The sequence below is a fragment of the Macaca thibetana genome, chromosome 9, assembly GCF_024542745.1.
Source record: "Macaca thibetana thibetana isolate TM-01 chromosome 9, ASM2454274v1, whole genome shotgun sequence".
Taxonomy (NCBI): Eukaryota; Metazoa; Chordata; class Mammalia; order Primates; family Cercopithecidae; genus Macaca; species Macaca thibetana.
In genome coordinates, this window is record NC_065586.1 from 63,081,019 (window position 1) to 63,099,202 (window position 18,184).

At 50.7% G+C, this 18,184-nt stretch overlaps 3 protein-coding genes across 7 annotated transcripts in view; all 3 read left to right on the forward strand.

Moving 5' to 3' along the window:
- SAR1A (secretion associated Ras related GTPase 1A) overlaps positions 1-18,184 on the forward strand; it is a 537,387-nt gene that overhangs the window by 301,749 nt on the left and 217,454 nt on the right. The gene's annotated exons all lie outside the window — the stretch shown is intronic.
- The window catches only part of PPA1 (inorganic pyrophosphatase 1), a 478,362-nt gene that overhangs the window by 292,812 nt on the left and 167,366 nt on the right, over positions 1-18,184 (forward strand). The gene's annotated exons all lie outside the window — the stretch shown is intronic.
- The window catches only part of LRRC20 (leucine rich repeat containing 20), an 88,106-nt gene continuing 78,479 nt past the window's right edge, over positions 8,558-18,184 (forward strand). The window contains exons 1-3 of one of the 5 annotated variants that reach the window (XM_050803684.1): positions 15,344-15,422; positions 16,672-16,784; positions 17,078-17,208. Coding sequence is in view for 3 of the 5 variants with exons in the window: in XM_050803680.1 (XP_050659637.1) it covers positions 15,341-15,422 (82 nt within the window). In the remaining 2 variants the exon portion in view is untranslated. Of the gene's footprint in view, positions 8,639-9,272; positions 9,691-15,277; positions 15,423-16,671; positions 16,785-17,077; positions 17,209-18,184 lie in introns of those variants that run through there. The other 4 variants (XM_050803680.1, XM_050803681.1, XM_050803679.1 and 1 more) reach the window with 4 other exon arrangements.

Genomic DNA, 18,184 nt, shown 5'->3' on the forward strand with positions numbered 1-18,184 from the left:
ACCCTTTGTCCTCCCTCAAATTTCTGGACACTGGTCTCTTCTGCTTTTCCTCATTCCTTCTTGGCATCTTCCTTTTTTTTGAGATGGAGTCTCGCTCTGTCGCCCAGGCTGGAGTGCAGTGGCGCGATCTCGGCTCACTGCAAGCTCCACCTCCCAGGTTCACACCATTCTCCTGCCTCAGCCTCCCGAGTAGCTGGGACTACAGGCACCTGCCACCACGCCTGGCTAATTTTCTGTATTTTTAGTAGAGACGGGGTTTCACCATGTTAGCCAGGATGGTCTCGATCTCCTGACCTCATGATCCGCCCGCCTCGTCCTCCCAAACTGCTGGGATTACAGGCGTGAGCCACCGCACCCGGCCTTCTTTTTGTTTTTGTTTTTGTTTTGAGAGGGCCTCCCTCTATTGCCCAGACTGGAGTGCAGTTTTGTGATCTGGGCTCACTGTAGCATAGACCTCCTGGGCTTAAGCAATTCTCTTGCCTCAGCCTCCCACAAAGCTGGGATCACAGGTCAATGCTACCACATCTGGCTAATTTTTTTTTTTTTTTTTTTAACGGAGTCTTGCTCTGTCACCAGGCTGGAGTGCAGTGGTGCAATCTCAGCTCACTGCAGTCTCTACCTCCCAGGTTCAAGTGATTCTCCTGCCTCAGCCTCCTGAGTAGCTGGGATTACAGGCATAAACCCCCATGCCCTACCCTTTCTGGTGTTTATCTCCAGTCTGCTGCCCTGCTGCCCCTCACAGAAATGTTGATGTTCCCCAGGTTTTGCCATTGGTCTTCTTCTTTTCTCAGTCCACACCTCCCTCAGCCACACACCCACTCCTATTGCTTCAGCTTCTTCCAATGGTTCCCAAATCTGTAGCTTCAGCCTAGATTCCTCGCTGAGCCCCCAGCTCAGATATCTAACTTTCCCCAGGTGTCCCTCTAACTGGATGTCTCCTAAACAAAGCCTGCTGTCTCCCCTGCCAGCTCCCCCCTCCCCTGCATGCCCTCTCTTGGTATATAACATCACGATCCTTCTGATCATTCCAGCCAAAAACCAAAGGTCAACCTCAATTCCTCTTTTTCCTTATTCCTCATATCTAATCAGTTACAATGACTTGTCTTTTCTTTCTCTTAAATATCTACGTGCCTCTCTCTGTTTCTGTCTTTTCTGCCTCTTAGTCCCATAGGGAGAACCTGAAAGACTGTGATGTATCTGTTGGCTCTGTATGGCTTAAAAACAAAACAAAACAAAACAAAACAGGCAAAAGGGAAAGGATCAATGGATGCACAGGGGAAATGGTTTTTTGTGCTTTGTTTCTTTTCCCTCCTTTCCTTCCTTCCCTCCCTCCCTCCCTCCCTCCCTCCCTCCCTTCCTTCCTTCCTCTTTCTCTCTTTCTCTCTCTCTCTCTCTTTCTTTCTTTCTTTTGTATTTTTAGTAGAGATGGGGTTTTGCCATGTTGGCCGGGCTGGTTTCTAACTCCTGACCTCAAGTGATCCACCCATCTCGGCCTGCCAAAGTCCAGGGATTACAAGTGTGAGCCACCACACGTGGCCTTAGTCTATTCCATTTATAAGAAATGTTGGTATTAGCCACTGTGATTGGCACTAGCTGATATGGTTCCCAATGATTTCAACCTCCTGGTATTCTTGCCCTGTGTAATTCAGTCCCCTTGAGTGTGGGCTGGACCTAGTGACTTGCTTCTGTTGAATAGAATATGACAGGAGTATTTAACTGCCCAACAGGTTCACCTTGCCCACTGCCTAGACAGAGCTGATTTATCAAGACAGGGGAATTGCAATAGAGAAAGAGTAATTCACACAGAGCTGGCTGTGCAGGAGACCAGAGTTTAATTATTACTCAAATTAGTCTCCCTGAGCATTGGGGGATCAGAGCATTTAAAGATAATTTGGCAAGTAGGGGCTTGGGAAGTGGGGAGTGCTGATTGGTTAGCATGGAGATGAAATCACAGGGTGTTGAAGTGAGGTTTTCTTGCTGTCTTCTGTTCCTGGGTGCGATGGCAGAACTGGTTGAGCCAGATTGTGGGTCTGGGTGGTGTCGACTGATCCATGAGTGCAGGGGTTGGAAAATCTCTCAAGCACCGATCTTAGGTTTTACCATAGTGATGTTATCCCCAGGAGCAATTTGGGGAGGTTCAGACTCTTGGAGCCAAAGGTTGCATGACCCCTAAACTGTAATTTCTAATCTTGTAGCTAATTTGTTAGTCCTGCAAAGGCAGACTGGTCAAGAAGGGAGTCTTTTTTTTTAGACAGAGTCTTACTCTGTTACCCAGGCTGGAGTGCAGTGGTGCGATCTCGGCTCACCGCAACCTCCGTCTCCTGGGTTCAAGCGATTCTCCTGCCTCAGCCTCCTGAGTAGCTGGGATTACAGGCGTGCAACACCACACCCGGCTAATTTTTGTATTTTCAGTAGAGACAGGGTTTCACCATGTTGGTCAGGCTTGTCTCGAACTATTGATCTCGTGATCCGCCTGCCTCAGCCTCCCAAAGTGCTGCAATTACAGGCGTGAGCCACCACGCCCGGCCACAAGAAGGGAGTCTTTTCGGGAAAGGGCTATTATCAATTTTGTTTCAGAGTAAAATCATGAACTGAATTCCTTCCCAAAGTTAGTTTGGCCTACGCCCAGGCATGAACAAGGACAGCTTAAGGATTAGAAGTAAGACAGGGTCGGTTAGGACTGATTTCTTTCACTGTCATAATTTCCTCAGTTATAACTTAGCAAAGGCAGTTTCAAGTATAGATGTCACAACCAGAATTGGATTCTAAAAGACTGACCCTTTTTTTTTTTTTTTTTTTTTTTTGAGATGGAGTCTTGCTCTGTTGCCCAGGCTGGAGTGTAGTAGTGTGATTTCTGCTCACTGCAACCTCCGCCTCCTGGGTTCAAGCAATTCTCATGCCTCAGCCTCCCAAGTAGCTGGGACTACAGGTGCACGCCACCAACCCCAGCTAATTTTTATAATTTTAGTAGAGACAGGATTTAACCATGTTGGCCAGGCTAGTCTCAAACTCCTGACCTCGAGTGATTCACCTGCCTCAGCCTCCCAAAGTGCTGGGATTACAGGCTTGAGCCACTGGGCCCAGCCCCAAGGCCCTATTTTTAAGGTTACTTTTTATCTATGGCAAATGATACTATTTTCCACTTGTGGAATGATATAAAATTTCTTTTTAAAATAAAATTTTTTTAAGTTGAAAAGTGAGTCAAAGGACAAATGTAAGTAAATAATACTATAGTGTGTTGGTAAAGTATTTCCTTCAGAAAAAAAAAAGGTCATGATTTGTGGTGTGTGCTGATTTCTAAGGTGTTAAGTTCTCCCGCCATGCCTATTTCTAGTAATCCAGGTGATGGCACTGTACCCAGAGCTGGGAAAAGATGGGCAGAAGGAGCAAGCTCCAAGTCTGCACAAGTGACTCCAGCTCACCACTGGGTGGGGCTCAGATATAGCAAAAATGAGCAAGGTGGTATGGCAACTGAAGCTTGAGAAATGCTTTTTGAGTCACCTTTGATTAGAATCGTATTTTTCCATAGCAGAGCACAACTGCCTTGAGGGCATTGACTACTTCTTGCTAATTTTTGTAAACCTGCAGTACCTGGCAGGGTAAGAGGGGTGAGCACCTCTCAACAGGCTGAACCTTCTGGAAGAGGTACTGGGGGAACTACTCTTCTGTCTTAGGATGGCAGTGACTTGGAGTGACCTCTAGTTCCTGGCTGTTGCTAGCTCAGCTCCAGGGAGAGGTGCGGCCCCAGGTGGAGGACACAGTAAGAAACAGGATGATGTGTGGGGCAGGGTCTGACTCACACCTGTGGAAGGAAGGAACTTCATTGTTTGTTCTTATTTAAAGGTTCCTTCCTCCCTTCCTCCCTTCCTTCCTTTTTTTTTTTTTTTTTTTTTTTTTTTTTTTTTTGAGACGGAGTTTTGCTTTTGTCACCCAGGCTGGAGTGCAATGGCCCAATCTTGGCTCACTGCAACCTCCGCCTCCCAGGTTCAAGCAATTCCCCTGCCTCAGCCTCCCAAGTAGCTGGAATTACAGGTGTCCGCCACAGCACCTGGCTAATTTTTGTATTTTTAGTAGAGACAGGGTTTCACCAGGTTGGTCAGGCTGGTCTTGAACTCCTGACCTCAGGTGATCCACCTACCTTGGCCTCCCAAAGTGCTGGGATTACAGGCATCAGCCACCGTGCCCGGCCTGTCTTCTTTTCTTTTCTTTCCTTTTTCCTTCCCTTCCTTCCCTCCTTCCTTCCTTCCTTCCTTCCTTCCTTCCTTCCTTCCTTCCTTCCTTCCTTTCCTCCCTCCCTGCTTTCTTGCTTTTTTTTTTTGAGATGGAGTTTCACTCTTGTTGCCCAGGCTAGAGTGCAATGGCACAGTCTCAGCTTACTGCAACCTCCGCCTCCTGGGTTCAAGTGATGCTCCTGCCTCAGCCTCCCTAGTAGCTGGGATTACAGGCACCCACCACAACACCCAGCTAATTTTTTGTATTTTTAGTAGAGATGGGGTTTCACTATGTTGGCCAGGCTGGTCTTGAACTCCTGACCTCAGGCGATTCACCCGCCTCAGCCTCCCAAAGTGCTAGGATTACAGGCATGAGCCACCGCACCTGGCAAAGGTGATTTTCTTACAAGAGGTGTGAGATAAGGGCCAATATGAGGAGAATAGAATGGAAAAGGAGAGATTTACAGTTTTATATTATATTACAGCTACCACAACAAAGTGTTACAGGCCAGGTATCTTACCAACAGAAATTCATTGTCTCATAGTCTGGAGTCTAGAAATCTGAAATCAAGGTAGTCGTTGGGTCCTTCTGAGAGCTGTGAGGGAAGGATCTGTTCAGGCCTTTCTCTTTAGCTTGTAGATGGCCATCTTCTCCCTGTGTCTCTTCACATGATCTTCCCTCTATACATGTCTGCCTGTGTACCAATGACCCCTTCTTATAAGGACACCAATCATATTGGATTAGGACCCACCCTAATGACCTCAATTTTTACTTGATTCCTTCTGTAAAGACCCTATCTCCAAATGAGGCCACATTCTGAGGCACTAGGGGTTAGGACTACAACATATCTTTTTTTCTTTTTCTGGTGGGTGGGGGGCGGGTGCACCAGTTAACCAATTAGCAGGCCTAGAAGTTGTTTGATGAGAAGCAGACTCCATCAGGGTCTTCAGTCACAGGAGTTGAGATGCTGACTCTGTCAATGGGATAGTGTCCCTTTCACAAGTGCCCTGAGAATTTATCCTGCCTAGTGAAGGGCAGACCCTTCAGGGAATAGCCATAGAACAATTTCGTCTTAGCACAAGAGTTTTCCTATCTGCAAGTAATTTGCAAGGGTTTCAAACATCTCCAGAGGCTGTGGCCAAGCCCTGGCAAACATCTGAGTCTGTTCAGGGTGTGCAGCTTCTGACTCAGGTGGCCAGGCTTGGACCACCTCGTTAAGGGGTCCAGGCCTCCAAAAATACTCCGGATCTCTTCAGAGGAGCCTATTTGTTTGGGGCCAGTTGAGCTTCTTCATTGAGAAGCCTCAGGGGCTTCCCTTGCACAGCCCTATCTCCCTGATTCCCTCACTTGCTGTTCTGAAACTGAAAATGGCCACGAACGGCATGAGGCTTCTAGACCCCAGCAGTGAGGGATAATATTTTGCCAATTGACTGCATTGAATGGAGTCAGTAAACATAGTGAGCGAAAATCTTACCACTGTTGATAAATATTTTCTGAGTACCCACTACATGCTAGGTATCGTGAGAATACTTTTTTTTTTTTTTTTTTTGACACCTCATCTTCCACCTGGGCTCAAGCTATCCTCCCACCTCAGCCTCCTGAGTAGCTGGGACTACAGGCCCATGCCACCACTCCCGGCTACTTTTTGTAATTTTTGTAGAGATGGGGTTTCACCATGTTGCCCAGGCTGCTCTTGAACTCCTGGGCTCAAGTGATCCTCCCGTCTCAGTCTCCCAAAGTGCTGGGATTACAGGTGTGAGCCACCGTGCCCAGCCCAAGAATACTTACTGAGTCCTGTGACAGATTACAAAATTAGCCCCAACTCTCTGCTCATCCCTGTACTAATGTTCTTTGCAATGTGACTTTGCTGCTCCTCCCATCAGGAGATGGAGTCTATTTCTTCACCCTCGAACCTCGGTTGGCCTTGCCATTTGGTTTAGTCAATACAACTGTAGAAGTGGAGTAGTGCCAATTTCGAGCCTAGACTTTGAGGGACCTTGCACGATTCCACTCTTGCTCTTGGAGCCCTCCAGTTCCATGTGAACAAATTAGGCTAGCCTGTTAGTAGATGAGAGACATGCGACCTACTTGCCTCAGTTGGCAGCTAGCTACTTCCCAGAAGCAGAGCCTTCTGACTGCCTGGCAATGAACCCAGACGCATGAGGGAGTCCAGCTGAGAACAGAAGAACTGCCCAGCTAAACGCAGCCTAAAATACTGACCCATAAAATCATGAACTAAATAAGTAGTTGTTGTTTTAAGCCACATCTAAGTTTTGGGGTATTTTAATATACAGGAAACACTGATGGATACAAGCACTGAACATGCATCAAGCTCTGGTATTTGCAATCAGGCAGACTCTTGGGAGTAAAGACTTGGGCACAGATGATACAATAATGGGTGTAATGCACCAAGTGCTCTGAGAAGCAAACACAGTAGGAATAGAAGTGGTAGATTTGAGCTAGGGAGGGATCTTGTCTCTGTGGAGTTAGAGGGTCCAGGATGAACTGCCTGGGACAGGGGACTGGCTGAGGGAAAGCATGAATGTTGGAAACCCCAGGCTGGGGCCATCAACCAGCAGTATATACTGAGCCCTTACCATGGGTGCAGAAACACCGTACTGGCTGTCTCAGGTCTGCATATGGACTAGCGGGGGAGAGAAGACATCCACGTGTAAAAGTCGGGTAGAAGTGTCATGCTGGTTTTCAGTGAAAACAGAAAGAACTATGTCTGTTTTGTCTACAGTGACAAGCAGCATCTCAGCTTGGGCAGAATGGGACTCTACCCATTAGTTATTTATATCTGGTACTTGGTATATATCTGGTAGGGATGTGGTGTTGATGGGTTGAGAGAGGTCTCCATAGTCTTCCTTGGGAAGGCACAAGGGCTCAGAAAACATGGCTGCTTAAGTATCTACTTGACTGGGTAACTCCTTGAGGGCAGGGTCTGTGTCTGATTCATGTCAGTATACCCCAAGACGCAGGACCTTGCATATATTAAGCATTCAGTTTCAAAAGACTTAGTTTGGAGATATTTACCATCCTCTTCTCTTTATTTCTACTATTGTAGATTTTTCCTAGGACTGCTATAACAAATGGACATAAACTGGGTGGTGTAAAGCAACAGAAATTTATTCACTTACAGCTCTGGAAGCTATTAAGTCCAAAATCAAGGTGTCTGGAGGGTTAGTTACTTTTTGGAGGCTCTGAAGGAGGAACTATTCCCTGCACGTTCCTAGCTTCTGGTCCCTGCTGGCAGTGCTTGGCACTGCTGGCCTTGAAAATGCATCAGCTGATGCCTGTCGCCATCACCACCAGTGGTTCTCCCTGTGCGTCTCTTCTATGTCTCTTCTCTTACAACACCAGTCTCAGTGGATTAGGGGCCCGCCCTACTCCAGCATGACCTTAAGTCATTACATCTGCAATGGCCCTACTTCCAAATAAGATCACATTCTGATGAACTTTAACATATTGTTGGGGGTGGAGAGGGCATAAGTAAACCCTAAATATCCATCAAGGCCCAAGGGAATGTGCATTCTTTGACTGCCTAGACCCCGTAGAGGCAGAATTAAATATTTTTTTCCCCTCTTTGAGACAGATTCTCACTCTGTCCGCTCAGGCTGGAGTGCCAATCTCGGCTCACTGCAACCTCCGTCTCCCGGGTTCAAGCGATTCTCCTGCCTCAGCATCCCGAATCGTTGCGGCTACAGAGGCCAGCCACCACGCCCGGCTAATTTTTGTATTTTTAGTAGAGACGGGGGTTTCACCATGTTGGCCAGGCTGGTCTCGAACTCCCGAACTCAGGTGATCCGTCTACCTCGGCCTCCCAAAGTGCTGGGATTACAGGCGTAGCCACCGCGCCCCGCCCTCAAGTCATATTATATAGATGAGAACATTAGGCTTTGGAGACACAGGGCCGAGACACAGAGCCTTCCATATACTAAAAACAATGGGCACCCGAAGTCATCATAGGAAAAGTTCCCTATGCTCCATGTTCACGTGTTTCGAAGTATCCCTGATCTGGCTAATTCAACTCCATTCCCTCGAGAAAATCCAATCTGGAGCCCCGGTCCTATAGATCCTGGGATGTACCGCACGTCCCACTCCGTATTTCCGCCCTCTCTGGCGTTCTCCCTCCAGAGGCAGCACACAAAGCGGTTACTCCCTTCGGGCGGGAGCGCGCGGGATGCCCTTCCGCGCGCGCCTCCTCCGCGCGCGCCGCTCCCGCGTTGATTGGCTGCGCGCAGCCCGGGCCCAGCCTACTCCCGACGCGGCGCCGGTCCTGGCGCGGGGATTGGCGGAGTGGCCGCGCTCGCAGTTCCCGCAGCCCCTCGCGCCCCGCCCCGCCGGCTCGGAACTCGCCTGGGGCGCCGCCGGCGGCGGAGGGAGCGTGACTGCGAGGCGCAGGGCGCTAGGAGGCATTGTTGCCGTAAGTGGAGCCAAAAGCGGCCCGGAGCGGGACCACACGCTTCTTGCCCCGCAAAGTAAACGTAGTCCAAGGCCAAGCGTTGCAGGGGCTGGGGGAGAGAGGGCGAGAAGTGTCCCGATTTTTGCAGCGTCCCCTCCCCTCCCCCAGGTCACCCAGTGGAAAAGAGCAGCGGTTGCACCAGCGGAGGCTCTGGCGGTGCCAAGGCGCCCGGCATGCGCGGGCTCTTGCTTGCTCACTGCAGCTGGACTCCGATGGTTCCGGGCAGTGGGTGCAGCCGTGCCAGGGAATAGGGAGCTCGGAGAAGCGCTCCCAGGCGGGCCTCCATTCCTCGCGGGAGGCGCCCTTGCTGGGAGAGGCTGCTGTGCATTTCGTCCCCTAAGCGACACTTTCGGGGTTTGCTTCCGCTCTGGGGAGCTGTAGACGCCTGCTCCAGAACGTGCCTCTCGGCCTCTGGGCAGCGTAGGAGCCCCGGGCCCTCTGCGATCACTAGCGTTCTTCCCTCTGCCTGCTTTATTCTCCCAGTCCCCGCCTGCCGGGCCAGCCGGACGAGGTGCCATTGGCTGCAGGCACCAGGGGTGAGGCGGGTCCTGGCACGAAGGGCGGGGGGACCCTTGCCTGGCCATCTTGCGTAGTGCTGGAGGCTCAGTCCGAGGATGCCTAGGATGTTAGCGAGGGAGCACGCGCTTAGCTTCCCGAACCCCATGCCACAAAAACGGGGAGCCAGCAGGTCCCGCTCACGTCCCAGCGGGCTTCTTACCCTGGGGTGGGAAAGTGGGTCAACTTCGTTCTGACGTGAAGGGGGGTTTGGGACTGCTTGGGTCGCTCCTCACCTCCTCACCCGCTCCCTGGCTTGGCATGGTCCAGAGCCCGGGCTGGAGCCAGCGGTAGGGCCAGCTTGCACACATGGCTCCGGAGGCTCCGGTTGCCCATCCGAGCCGCTGCCAGGCTCTAACGTTCCCAACTGACAACACCAGTAACTAAATATAGGAGCAGACGGTGGGGACGGGCTGTCGCAGCGTCTCCTTTGCAGAGGTCTCCGGACTGCAGATAAGGTAGAGTTCTTGATGGTAGGGGCTGGAGTCAGGGGGCCAGGTCAGGGTTTAAGCAAAAATCGCCCCTCCCCCAGCCAGCCTGAGTCCAGGTGAAACCAGGTTATAGGAAGAGGAGGGCTGTATTGCCAGCTCCCACAAAGCAGGACAACGTTTTTGTCTGGTGTTGAATTTATTGCATCCAAACTTCCTCTCTGCACCTGTTTAATTACCTACTGGTAATGCCTTGGTGTGGGAAACATGTAATGGTTTGCAAAGTCCTTTCCCAAAAGTTACATAGCAGTTACTTCTCACAATTATCCAGTGAGGAAAGTGGTATTTCCATTTTACAAATGGGACTGCTCACAACACTGTTAACTGCGAAACTATGGATTCGGCTGCCTTCCTCAAAAAACTTCTCTTAGTTCACTACAGAGAAGCAGAGGACAGCCTTGCAAGAGGCCTGCAGTTCCCTTCTTCAGTAATCTGGGAGCCCATTGGCTCCCTGTCTCTCTTTCCTGAATCTCTCTGTGCACCTGCTGCTCGGCCCCTGTCCCTTCCCCCTGGCCATGCCATGTGCCTTCATGCCCCCTTAGGCCTGGCCCTGTAGCCTTACTAGTATCAGGCTCATCCTGCCTCCCAGTGGGAAGCTTCTTCTAGCCCATACCCCATCTTTGCCCCTTTACTCCTACAGTAGGGGCCTTATGCAAGGTGCCCAGGAGACGTTTGCTGGATTTAAACGTTTCACCGGACCAGGATGCTCACTCTGAGGAACGGGGTTGGGGGTGTGTGGAGAGGGCCCTGCTTTGAGGATGTAGGCAGTGTGAGTATGAGCTTTGACCTTGTGCTGAAGCGTCTCTGGGATTTGGAGTACTTTCCTTGACATTTTCGAAGGCCTACCCTCTATTGCCTGGGACTGGCTGGGACCAGTAGTGCCAGCTGGCTGGGGTGCCCCAAGTGGAGATCTGGCCCATGTGGGCTGATGGTGTCTGTTTCTCCCTTTCGGGACACTCTGTGACTCTCCACTACCACCATCCCTGCAGATGGCATTGACCAGGTACCCTGAGGAGCCCAGGCCTGTCAGCTGGACTTCATGAAACAATTCTTCCTTGTGGAGGAAGGGGCAGTTTTAGGTCAAGGGAGGATGGCTTCCTAGCTAGTTAATAATTTAGCATGGTGATTTTAGGCAGCAGGAACCTTTTGGGGGTCCAGAGCACATCTGTGCCGTACTCAGAGCATCCTCCATCCTCTGGCATAAAAGGGACCCTTCTTCCGATTGAATTGCCCTGACACCTAGACTTTACATGTTTCTATTCCTGTGCCTGTGTCCACTCTGACCCACATAGTAGAATGTTTGGGAACTTGCCACCGGTGGTGAAATTTTTAATCTGACTAGTTTTCTACAGTGGTCTAAGGCAAGGGTCCTCAACCCATGGACTGTGGATGGTACAGGTCCATGGCCTGTGAGGAACCTGGCTGCACAGCAGGAGGTGAGCACCGGTGAGCATTACCGCCTGAGCTCTGCCTCCTGTCAGACCAGCGGCCACATTCAATTCTCTTAGGAGCCTGAACCCTATTGTGAACTGCGAATGCGATGGATCTAGGTTGTGCTCTCCTTATGATAATCTAATGCCTGATGATCTGAGGTGGAATAGTTTCATCCCTCTCCTCCTGCGGTGGGAAGAATTGTCTTCCAGGAAACCGAAAAGTTTGGGGACGCTGGTCTAAGGCACCACCTCCCCCACCCGGTGGCAGCTAGTAGAATTGCAGGCATAGTGCCTGATTGAAGGTGTTCAGCCCAGGCGATCCCACCAGGGCTACCCCAGACCCTGGGCAGCTTGGTGGCTTCCCTTCCTTTCCCTCTCTGCTGTGAGGCCAAGATTGCTTCAGTGCTGTTCTTCAGAAGGCTATTCCTCATCAGAATCACAAGTCGGAACTGTTTCCTGCATTTCTTTCTCCCTCTTCATTCTTATCCCTCACACCTAGGAGATACTCAGTAAATGTTTATGATTATTGATGATGAATTGGAGATGGAGAAAGGAGGGAGCATGGAATGGTGGGAAGAGTCCGAGGCTGGGACTTAGGATACGTGGGTTTTTTGTTTTCATCTAGCTGATTTGCTTCCCCTGTTGGATCCTCAGCTTTCCCATTCATAAAGGGGTTAGAAAAAGTCACGAAGATGCTAGCAACATGGCTATGATTTAGGCTTAGGGGTACAGTCTTTGAGGCAGCATGGTGAAGTTGTTGGGTCCAGTTTGCCACAGTCCTTTCTATTCCCTTCTGCCCTGCACTGGCTCACCTTATGCAGATTGGCCACCTGGCACTGTTAGCCTTTTGGTTTTTGACCCTTTTCAATTTAGACAGTGTCTTAGATTTGTTATAAGAGTCTCTTGACCTGTATTCAGATTGGAAACACAAATGATGTCTGTTGATCATCACCGTTAGGGGATACTAACCAAGCACCTGTGTTCAGTGTGTGGGGAGAAGCACAGTGTAGATCTATTCCCTGCCCCCAAGCTGCCCACAGGCCAATGGAGGAGACAAGTGTATGTTTGTTTGTTTGTTTGTTTGTTTATTTATTTTTGAGATGGAGCTTTGCTCTTGTTGCCCATGCTGGAGTGCAATGGCACGATCTCGGCTCACTGCAACCTCCGCCTCCTGGGTTCAAGCGATTCTCCTGTCTCAGCCTCCCGAGTACCTGGGATTGCAGGCATGTGCCACTATGCCTGGCTAATTTTTTTTTTTTTGAGGTTGAGGTTCGCTCTTGTTGCCCATGCTGGAGTGCAATGACACAATCTCACTCACTGCAACCTCCGCCTCCTGGGTTCGAGTGATTCTCCTGCCTCAGCCTCCTGAGGCACCCACCACCACGCCTGGCTAATTTTTGTATTTTTACTAGTGATGGGGTTTTACCACGTTGGCCAGCTGGTCTTGAATTCCCGACCTTAGGTGATCTGCCCACCTCGGCCTTCCAAAGTGCTGGGATCACGGGTGTGAGCCACCGCGCCTGGCCATTTTTTTTTTTTTTTTTTTTTGTATTTTCAGTAGAGATGGAGTTTTACCATGTTGGTCAGGCTGGTTTCCAACTCCTGACCTCAAGTGATCCACCTGCCTCGGCCTCCCAAAGTGCTGGGATTACAGGCATGAGTCACTGCGCCTGGCTGACAAGTGTATATTTAAAAGCTCGTAAATAATCCAGGTGACTTGTGCTAAGTCATTAAGTGCTACTGAAACTCAGAGGGAGCAGAGAACACTGAGGCAATCAGAGGAGATTTCCTGGAGGTGGGAGAGATAGAAATTCCACTCATTCCTCAAAGATGAGTTCCCTAAGTGTTTTGTTCAGAGTCACATGAGTATTAAACTGGGGTTAGATGCTGGTGTTACATCCACATGTGCACTGCTTTATCATCTTAACTTTTATTGAGTATTTACGTGTCCTGGGCTCTGAGCTAGCTCGTATATGTGTTTTGTTCAATCCTCATATTAACCTAACAAGTTGGGTATTACTAGATCTCCTATTCACATGAAGAAACAGGCTCAGAGGAGTTAAGAAACTCTCCCAAGTCTTCTCAGCTAATAAATGGGGGAGTTGAGCATTTGACCTGTCTCCAAAATCAGTGTTTTCCCACTGCTCTGTATGCGTGTGTCTCAAACCTTTAGTGCCAGCCTCCTTAGTGGAAATACACACACATACTAAACTCACAGTAACTCCCCGAAGCAGATGGGTGGGCTTGGCCCACCCTGGCTTGGTCTTGCCTGCCCTGCTTGTCCAGTTGACCATGTGGGAACTTTTTCTTGGTGACTGTTAGCTCTTAGCACTGTCCCCATGCCCCTTCTCTCTGCCCTTCACCTTCTTCTGCCTTTGGCCCTTGGAGTGAGTTCATTGGAGCTTCTTGAGCTGTCTATGAAGCTGGGACTGGGATCTGGGGGCAAAGCAGGGTGCTGACCTTGGACTTGAGCTCATTCCTCTCTCCATGGGGTGCTGCTATTTTTTTTTTTTTTTTTTTTTTTGAGACGGAGTCTCGCTCTGTCGCCCAGGCTGGAGTGCAGTGGCTGGATCTCAGCTCACTGCAAGCTCCGCCTCCCGGGTTCACGCCATTCTCCTGCCTCAGCCTCCCCAGTAGCTGGGACTACAGGCGCCAGCCACCTCGCCCGGCTAGTTTTTTGTATTTTTTAGTAGAGACGGGGTTTCACCATGTTAGCCAGGATGGTCTCGATCTCCCGACCTCGTGATCTGCCCGTCTCGGCCTCCCAAAGTGCTGGGATTACAGGCTTGAGCCACCGCGCCCGGCCTATTTTTTGTTTTGTTTTGTTTTGTTTTGTTTTTTGAGACGGAGTCTCGCTCTGTCACACAGGCTGGAGTGCAGTGGTGCGATCTCGGCTCACTGCAAGCTCCACCTCCCGGGTTCACGCCATTCTCCTGCCTCAGCCTCCTGAGTAGCTGGGACTACAGGCACCTGCCACCATGCCCGGCTAATTTTTTGTATTTTTAGTAGAGATGGGGTTTCACTGTGTTAGCCAGGATGATCTTGATCTCCTGACCTCATGATCTGCCCGCCTCGGCCTCCCAAAGTGCTGGGATTACAGGCGTGAGCCACCGCGCCCGGCCGGGGTGCTGCTATTTTTATAAAGAAGTGAACACTGGATATGGAGCTGGGCTGACCCGATTCTTGCCACTTGTAGTTTGACTTTGGCCAGGTCACCTAGCCCCTCTCTATGCTCATTTCCTTCTCTGTAATAAACCGGGAGTTGAGGGTGTTTGCAAGTCCTTATGTCTTAACACCTTATCATTTTGTCTTCCTCACCTTTCTTTCAGCCTGTTTTCCTCTAGTGATCCAATCTCTCTTCTCTCATTTCCATCTCCACCCACCCCCTCCCCCACCCGCTTTCTCTTCTCTCATTTCCATCTCCACCCACCCCTCTCCCCTGCCACCCGCTTTTCTTGCCTCGGCAAGACGCAGCATCAGGCTGATAATCACACAGGCTAGTACTGTAAACTCTCCTTCCTATTGGCACATGGGAAAGGAATTCTTACAGACCGCCAACTGCCAGTCCGTGTGTTCTGATGGGCTCACAGGGCTCTAATTTGCCTTCATGTCCCCACTTCCTGCCATGCACAAGGCAGATACGGGTGGAGTGAACAGGGGAGCTGAGGAAATTATCCTGGGTGGGGTGTGGACAGGGCACCAGCTTAGAGGCTGTGGGATGGAGGGACAGGTGTCTTTCTCCTGCAGTTGGCTGCACCCTACCTCCTTCCCAATGCCCCGCCTATAGAGTGAATCACAGGCCAGCACACCCCTGAGTCCTCACACCTCCCTAGCTGCTGGTTCAGGCCTGGTCCCCATGTCTGGTGAGGTCACACATGTTGATCCTCCCCGAAAACCAGTAGGACCCAGCTGCCCCCACCCTCTGACTGGCAGACCAGCCTGTGCAAAGGCCAAGCTGGATGTGGCCTGAGCTCTCGGCCCTGCAAGAGGAGGTGAGTGGCCTGGGGCCCTCCCTGCAGGCTTCCTGGCAGCCTGGGTCCTGGGGGAGAAGGATGCTAGAGGGGGATGCCTGGGTGGGCCCCTGGCTGACAGGCAGGCACTTCATGGCACTGCATCTTCCCCAGGCTCAGGTCCTTTTGTGAGCAGCAGACCAGCCTGGGGGCTGGCGGCAGGACACCTGTGTCTGCATGCTGAAGAAGATGGGTGAGGCTGTGGCCAGAGTAGCAAGGAAGGTCAACGAGACGGTGGAGAGCGGCTCTGACACTCTGGGTGAGTGAGGGCAGGGCTTTTCCCAACTTCCCTGGAAGCAGTTGTGAGATCAACTTAGAAATGAAATAGAGATGAAAGACACAAGTGTCAGTGCACAACCTCATCCTGAGAATAAGTGTTTTGTAGAACTTTCATTGCAACAGTGTGTAGTTTGTGTAAGACATTTCTTACTGTGGGTCCTGGTCAAAGAGGTTTGAAAACCACTGAGTGATGGGGCCTGCCTGCTTGTCCTTTGACTGCCAATGACTGAGTGTGTGTACCCTTGGACTAGGTGAAAAAACAGAGCTGGTCCTGGCCAAGTAGCATCTGTGTGCCAGGCCCCGTGCTGGGTGCCTCCTGAATGTTATCTTGTTGAATCTTCACAGGCTTCCTGGGGTGAATGAAGCCAGCTGGGCGTGGCAAGCCTCAGTCATCCCATGAAGAAAGGTGACGGCAAAATGGGTTTCTTTGAGGTTGCCCAGCTAGGAGAGCTCTTTACACTCCACTATTTTTCTTGAATTGTGTCTTATGTATTTTTTGCTTTGAATTGGCCAGGGCATTTTATTCCATCAATTACCCCAAGACTCCCAAGCATTTAGGCAAACCATCCCATTTAATTGAATTCAGCAGATATTTATTGACTGTCCACCAAGTGCAAGGGGCAGCAGGGGATACGGTGCAGTTACCTGTGTGTGTGCCTGTGTGTGTGTGCACATGCCCGAGTGTGTTTGTGTGCGTGTGTGTGTGTGTGCATGTGTCTCACCCCTGGAGTGCAGGCACTACTGTAGAGGCCTGGAGCACAGTCCTGCCTTGGGGATGATCTTGCAGATAGGCAGGCAGAATTGGAGCTAGGTACACAGAGAGGAATTTCACAGGCAGGTAGGGGTGTGTGTGTGTGTGTGTGTGTGTGTCTGTCTGTCTGTCTCACAAAGGAGTGCTTCCTTCCATGGTGGTTACTGCCTCAGCAAAGTCACAGAGACTGGAAAGGCAGTCAGAGGCAGAGAGAGGTGGTCCAGGAAGTGGAGAGACACTCAGCCTTCAAGATGAGCTTGATCACTGCCTCTTCCAGGAAGCCCTCCACCTTACCTCATCCATTCTTTGCTCCCTTTCTCCTCTGTAGCACCCCTTCAGCATCTGTACAGCACAGGGACCCTGTGGTTGTTTGCTTCCCCCTGCCCTGCCCCAGAGCCCAGCTCAGTGTCAGGCACTTTGTAAACATGTGGAAGTGTTTGCTGAGCTTAGCTAAGGCGAGAGGCATTTCTTCTATCAGCAGGTTCACTGAAGATTGTCATTGGTGTTGGAGGGAAGCCTTTGGAAGGAGCCTTAAGCTAGTGAGCTGATGACTGTGAGCCCTCAGTGAAGGAATTCTGGAATCCTGTACTGGTCAGTAATATGGTTGTTTAAAGCTCTCTACCACTGAGACTGCGGTTCAGAGCTAGGCTTTGAGTCATATGGGCCTGGATTTGAATCCCTACTCTGCCACCCACTCACCTGGTACTGTAGCAGATTGCTTAACCTCTCAGATCCTCAGTTTCTTCATCTATAAAATGGGAATGGTAATTGTGTCTACCTCATCAGGGCAGTTAAGAGTAATTGGAATGTCTGTAAGGTGTTTGGCACATAGGAAGCTCAATTAATGGCAGCTATTATTTTTAATTTTTGTTCATTCCCAAAAGCTGGCGGTGGGACCTAAGCCCTTCCTTTCGCAAATGCACCTTCTGCGGGTGTCAGCCAGCCAGGTCTGTGCTGGGTGTGCTTCTTACTGCCTTCCAGTGGAGGATTCAGTGCAAATTGACAGATGTCTGTGGTGAGTAACCTACCCCTGCTTCAAAATGTCACAGGGGGCCGGGCATAGTGGCTCGTACCTGTAATCTCAGCACTTTGGGAGGCCGAAGCAGGTGGATCGCTTGGGGCCAGGAGTTCAAGACCAGCCTGGCCAACATACGAAAACATACTAAAAATTCAAAAAATTAGCCTGGTGTGGTGGTACACGCCTGTAATCCCAGCTACTTGGGAGGCTGAGGCAGGAGAATTGCCTGAACCCAGGAGGTGGAGGTTGCAGTCAGTCAAGATCTTGCCATTGCACCTCCAGCTTGGGTGATGGAGCTAGGCTCCATCTCAAAAAAAAAAAAAAAAAAAAAAAAAAAAGCATCACAGGGGATAGGGACACAGCAGCTCCACTTCACTCAGATGTGGCAAGAGTGGAGAGGCCGCAGGGGAGGGAACACAATTCTTACCAGGGGCGTTGGGGAAGCTGCTTGGGGGTGGGTGCTGTTTGAGAGAGGATGTTTCAGGGGGCAGCGGTGAGGAAACAGGCACTCCAGGCAGTGGCGGGGGTGTGCCTGAGTTGGAGGAGAGACCCTGCCCAATTACCACAGCAGCATTGGGGCAGGTGTTGAGGGATGGTGCCTGGCAGGCGGAGAGCTTGGAAGGTCGTGTTGAGGACCCCCTGAACTTCAACCTCTGTGGACTGGAGATTGCAAGGTCAGGTGGCCAGGTGGGCATTTCTGTGAGCTGAAGAGTGGGCACCCTGCATCAGGTGAAATGTGCAGGGCGGCTAGGACAGGGCATGCTGCGACCAGCTCCCCTGCACTGCCGGGGGGCCATACCCACCAAGGAACCCAAGCAGTTCTCTGGCCAGTGGTCTCTACCAGACCACTGCCATGCCTGGGATTGGAACCCTGACTGTCTGGCACCAGAGTCTGGGCCATGTCTCTACCATGCAGCCCTGGGGTGGGAGCAGGTTTTGGTGATTGCCAGGGTCATGACTGCTGTGAAGCTCT